General features: G+C 52.9%; 1 protein-coding gene across 1 annotated transcript in view; it reads right to left on the bottom strand.

Annotated features, from left to right (window-relative positions):
* Window positions 1-6,000, bottom strand: part of GABRR1 (gamma-aminobutyric acid type A receptor subunit rho1) — a 32,023-nt gene continuing 26,023 nt past the window's right edge. The window contains exons 7-9 of the mRNA XM_065911507.1: window positions 4,848-5,000; window positions 2,806-3,002; window positions 1-294 (exon numbers count right to left, since the gene is read on the bottom strand). Coding sequence (XP_065767579.1) covers window positions 1-294; window positions 2,806-3,002; window positions 4,848-5,000 — 644 coding nt within the window. The remainder of the gene's footprint in view (window positions 295-2,805; window positions 3,003-4,847; window positions 5,001-6,000) is intronic.

Below are 6,000 nucleotides of genomic sequence, written 5' to 3'. Positions count from 1 at the left end.
TTATGAGAAAATCGACCAGTATATTAAATTGAATAAGATGTATGCAGCTGGAAAAATGATCCTTGAATATTTATCGATGGCGTGGGTGTCAATCCTCATGCTCACGTAGCTGCTCCTCTGGCTTTTCCTCCGCGGGGAGCTCCTCTCCGAGGCCAGCGTCAGCTGCACCATCATCCTGTCTGGCTTGTCTCCGTTCTCCGGGGTATAGCTGCCCAGGTCGTTCACCTCCCCGTCACTGTAGCTGCCGTCCAGGAGGACCGCGCGTGGCTGAGGCAACCCGCAGGCGCAGGGAAGCTGCGGACACACAAATGCACGCCGGAAGCGAGCTCAGCCCACAAAGTTGCACAGACGAGGGGATCGCCTTTTCCTGCTTTCTTTCAAGGTGTGTGTGAGTTGCTCAGTCATGTCCGACTCTTTGTGACCCCCTGGACTGTAGCTCACCAAACCCCTCTGTCCATGGGATTCTCCAGGCAAGAATGCTGGAGTGGGTTGCCATTCCCTTCTCCAGGGGATGTTTCTGACCCAGGGATCAAGCCCTAGTCTCCTGCGTTGCAGGCAGATTTTTTATCATTTGAACTACAGGGAAGTCTTTTCTTTTAAGGGGTTGGGGAAATCATGATGGTGGCACTGGATACATTTTATCAATGAAAGAGCAGGTAACCCATCAACTGTTAGGAAATACCAAATCATATCCGAGCCCCACAAGGAGGTTTATGATCAGATAATCGCCATGTTCTCTGATATGACCCCTAATAGAAATGTTTGCAGTTATTGTGGGGTGGGGGGGGGGCGGTGGGGAGGGAGAGAGACAGAGAGAGAGATGGGGTGGGAACTTGAAAGGTGTGGGGATAGGTTCTATAGAGCCTGAGTTTTCTGGAGGAGATAATCACTGGACTGCAGACAGGAGAATGAAGGGGAAACCAGGTGGGAGGGAAGGTGATCTGGGAAGTTACGGGAGTTGTATGACCTCACATATGAAGGAAATTTGCCTAGAATGGAGGATGTGCTTCCTTGGAAGCTTATATATACATATATAAACTTTCAAGAGACAGACATATCTATCCACCTATCTATGTATAATACATACATATAATGTTTATTGCAGCATTTATTAAGGTGGCCAAAAATGGGAAAAAAAACACTGCCCATCAATAGGGGAATAAATCGTATTATAATACATCCAAGACATTCTTTATTTTGCAACTATTAAAAAGATTGTCTTGGAAAGAGACATTTCTGGAAGCTTCTTTTATGACTCCTCTATGTTCATAAATCATTTGTCCTGCCATGTTGAATTGCCATTTACCTTTATCACTGAACTAGGAACACCGCTAAGATTGAAAAGACCTCACCTTGGTTAACTTGACTTAGCAGTTCCTCTATGTGTGGGTGCTCAGTCATTCAGTCCTGCTGACTCTTTGAGATCCCACGGACAGCAGCCCACCAGGGTCCTCTGTCCAAGGATTTTTCCAGGCAAGAATACTAGAGTGGGTTGCCATTTCCAGGAAGCTAGTTTACAGTAGGTGCTAAATAAGTGTTTGAATGAGTCAAAGAGGTCGCTCAGAGTAAGTTTCCCACCATTTTCACTTATTCTTTGGTTTGCTGTTCACGGCCAGCTGGTGAAATGAGTGGGGGAGGGAGGGCCGTGACCCCGCCTTACAGAGGAGGTGGGACCTGCCCCGGGCCCGCTGCCAGACCTGCCCCGGGCCCGCTGCCAGACCTGCCCCGGGCCCGCTGCCGACCCGATCCTGCCCCGGGCCCACTGCCAGACCTGCCCCGGGCCCACTGCCAGACCTGCCCCGGGCCCACTGCCGGACCCGATCCTGCCCCGGGGCCCACTGCCGACCCGATCCTGCCCCGGGGCCCACTGCCGGACCCGATCCTGCCCCAGGGCCCACTGCCGACCCGATCCTGCCCCGGGCCCGCTGCCGACCCGATCCTGCCCCGGGCCCGCTGCCGACCCGATCCTGCCCCGGGGCCCACTGCCGGACCCGATCCTGCCCCGGGCCCACTGCCAGACCTGCCCCGGGCCCACTGCCAGACCTGCCCCGGGCCCACTGCCGGACCCGATCCTGCCCCGGGCCCACTGCCAGACCTGCCCCGGGCCCACTGCCGACCCGATCCTGCCCCGGGGCCCACTGCCGGACCCGATCCTGCCCCGGGCCCGCTGCCGACCCGATCCTGCCCCGGGCCCGCTGCCGACCCGATCCTGCCCCGGGCCCACTGCCGGACCCGATCCTGCCCCGGGCCCACTGCCAGACCTGCCCCGGGCCCACTGCCTGACCCGATCCTGCCCCAGGCCCACTGCCCGACCCGATCCTGCCCCGGGCCCACTGCCGGACCCGATCCTGCCCCGGGCCCACTGCCAGACCTGCCCCGGGCCCACTGCCGACCCGATCCTGCCCCGGGCCCACTGCCGATCCGATCCTGCCCCGGGCCCACTGCCGACCCGATCCTGCCCCGGGCCCACTGCCAGACCCATCCTGCCCCGGGCCCACTGCCGACCCGATCCTGCCCCAGGCCCACTGCCAGACCCATCCTGCCCCGGGCCCACTGCCGACCCGATCCTGCCCCGGGCCCACTGCCAGACCTGCCCCGGGCCCACTGCCGACCCGATCCTGCCCCGGGCCCACTGCCGACCCGATCCTGCCCCGGGCCCACTGCCGGACCTGCCCCGGGCCCACTGCCGGACCTGCCCCGGGCCCACTGCCAGACCTGCCCCAGGCCCACTGCCGACCCGATCCTGCCCCGGGCCCACTGCCGACCCGTCCTGCCTTGCAGACACGCCTGCTCACGGGGAGTCACCTTCTCCTGCGGCTTCCGCGCCCTGCGCTCCTGCACCGTGGTCAGGTAGTTGACGGCCGCGTACTCCAGCACCGAGAGGAACACGAAGACGAAGCTGACCCAGAGGTAGATGTCCACGGCCTTGATGTAGGACACGCGGGGCATGGAGGCGTTCACGCCCGTGATGATGGTGGACATGGTCAGCACCGTGGTGATCCCTGCAGGCCCGGAGAGAAAGGAGCAGGGGGCGTCTCCCACCGAGCCCACTGGGCGGCTCCGCGCCTCTCTCCTCTCTCCCAGCTGCTCCTCTGCCTAGAGCATCTCCTTCCCTGCCCCTCCAGCTGCTAGCCTTTCCTGTTGTGGCTTTTATGAAGTTTCTCCTAGTCCTCTGCTCCCAGCTGTATCCCTGAATCTTTTATTATTATTATTATTTTTCTGCCCTGCCCAGTGGCATATCTTAGTTCCCAGACTAGGGATTGAACCCGTGAGCCCTGCAGTGAAAGCATGGAGTCTTAACGCAGCCAAAGTATGGCATCTTCAGCTCAGGACCGCCAGGGAGTTCCGCCTCCTTGTGTCTGCATCATGGCACCTTTATCACTTTATTTTTTTGCAGAGAGCCCCTGACAGCTTAGCAGTACGACAATTCTCTCCATTCAGCTGTTTAAAACAAAGATTGAAGGGGAGTTCCCTGGTGGTCTAGTGGTTAGGATTCAGTCCCTGGTCGGGAAATTGAGATTTCGCAAGCCTTGCAGAATAGTCAAAAAATAATTAACTTTATTTATAAAATAAATATTTATAAGCAAAACAAGAAGAAGATTGTATACACAAGCAGGTATGTATGTTTCTTGAAACTCCCTCTCCAAAAGAAGGGGGAAAGTATACGAATTGCATTTTAATCTTTGTGTCCTTGCTGCTGGTGTAGAATACTGTAGTTCTCGGCCTGTGTTATCAGCGGTCAGGACCTGTCTGGGTCCTGGACCTGGCTGCCCATTCTGCAATGTTGACTTGAGGACCCTATCAGTTTTACCAAGAATGATGTTAACCTCATTGATGGGAGACAGATTTCTGAAACTAGAATGTTTATTTATTCAGCACAGTAACTGTTCAAGCTACAGAACAACCGTTAAAGGCCAGGGCATCTGTCAGTGGGAATGTCCCTGAGATTTCAAATTAAGCTCAGAACATTTGCTTGGCACACGCCAAATCACAGCGGATTGGGGTCATCTTAAGGGCCAGCACCAATCCAGTTTCACTAAAATCTGGGGAGTCATCCTCTCCCTTGAAGTCCCTGGACCTCTGAGCCACGGTGGTGTGTGTGGAATGGGTGCAATATTTAAATCAGGGAAGAGAGTGGATGGCAAACAGCTATTGATAGTACAGTAGGGATTCTCAGACTTGAGTGTGTCTAAGAATTACTAGGGGAGGGACTTCTCTGGAAGTCCAGTGGTTGAGACTTCACCTTTCAAAGGGGTGCAGGTTCAAGTTCTAGTCAGGGAACTAAGATCCCACATGCCTCTCAGCCAAAAAACCAAAACATGAAACAGAAGCAGTGTTAGAACAAGTCAAATAAAGACTTTAAAAATGATCCACATCGGGAAAAAAAAAAGGTTTACTGGGGGAGCTTGTTCAAAATGCAAATTCCTGGAACTCTCTCAGAGATTCTGATCCTATACATGTAGATAGGCCCCAGGATTTTTCATTTTAAACAATTTCCCCCAGAGAATCTGTCACAAAGGTCCCTTGGGCCACCTTTTGAAAACCCCTGTTACAGAATGTGACTTTCTTATCCAGATGAGCAGAGAAAAGTACTGCAGTCCAGGACAACCAACTCCAGAACTCAACTCTAATAAGATTAAAGATGAACTGTTTGTGTGGACTCCCAGGGGGATCTAGAAATGACTTCACTACATAGACTCTTAATAGTGGCGTTATACCTGTGGGTGAATAACTTGATGTTTTTCTGAGTTATAATGCCCACAGGGATTCAGGACCCATTTGGAAAGAAGGGAAGGAATTCCTCATATTTTCAGATGTCTGGAGCTTACACTGGAGATGTTGCTTACCCAGGGGGACTCTGGCGGGCACGGCTCTGCGGTCGATCCAGAAGGACACCCAGGACAGCATGACCATCAGCGTGGCGGGAAAGTAGGTTTGGAGCAAGAAGAAGAAGATGTGGCGGCGCAGCGTGAAGTTGATGTACAGACGGTTGTACCAGCCTGCGGGACCCAGGAAGAAGAAAGAATACACTCCATAGCCGCTCAGCTTCCCCATAGGACAGATTTTATTCAGAGAATCATAAATGCCTTAGACGCTTGCCTGGAAACTTACCCTACCTTTATAAAGTGGAAGACAGAAAAACCACGGAACAGAATGATTATGTGATAACCCACATCCTAAGGGTTAGTACATTTCAGGGAAACTTTGGCCCCCATCCTGTACACAAAGGGGGCCCCTCGGGAAGGCCGTGTAAGACGCTCGTTCCTCAAGTTTGGCTCAGGGCCCAGCAGCATCACCATCACCTGGGTGCTTGTTAGAAATGCAGACTCTCGGACCCTGCCCTGGATCTACTGAATCATAACTTCCTTTCGGGAATTTCCTGGTCGTCCAGTGATTAGAACTTGGTGCTTTCACTGTGGTGGCCCAGGTTCAACCCCTGGTTGGGGAAGTATGATCCCATAAGCCCCGCACTGTGGTCAAAAAAAAAAAAAAAAGAAACTTCTTTTAACACTCCTCTCCACACAATTCCTACATATGTTAAAGCTTGAGATGTGTGTATTTAACAATTCCCTCTGGATTTCTTTATGGGGGGGGGGGGGATATGTTTAAAGTAAAAATACCAAGCTCACTACTACAGTGCATCTAGGCTCTGCTTTAGCTTCACCCTGCTGTTCTTTACAAGGAAAGCTTGTGTGGAGGAATTGAAGGGAACAGAGAATGGTGGAAGAGAGGAAAAGGCAGGATAAACTTGACAAGAACTGAGAGTAAAATGGGGACTTGGCAACGTTAACTGGAAAACTGGCATCCCAGGACAATTTTAGTGCCACGGCTATATTTATAACAGCTCCAGAAAGTGATTGTGGAGGTGCTAGAGATTGAATACGTCCTTCTCAAATTCATGTGTTGAAACCTAATCCTCTAAGTGATGGTATTGGAGGTGGGGCCTTTGGAAGGTGGTTTCATTGTGAATGGGATTGGTGCCCTCATACAATAGGCCTC

The sequence above is a fragment of the Muntiacus reevesi genome, chromosome 19, assembly GCF_963930625.1.
Source record: "Muntiacus reevesi chromosome 19, mMunRee1.1, whole genome shotgun sequence".
NCBI lineage: Eukaryota > Metazoa > Chordata > Mammalia > Artiodactyla > Cervidae > Muntiacus > Muntiacus reevesi.
This window is presented reverse-complemented; position numbering and strand designations above follow the sequence as displayed.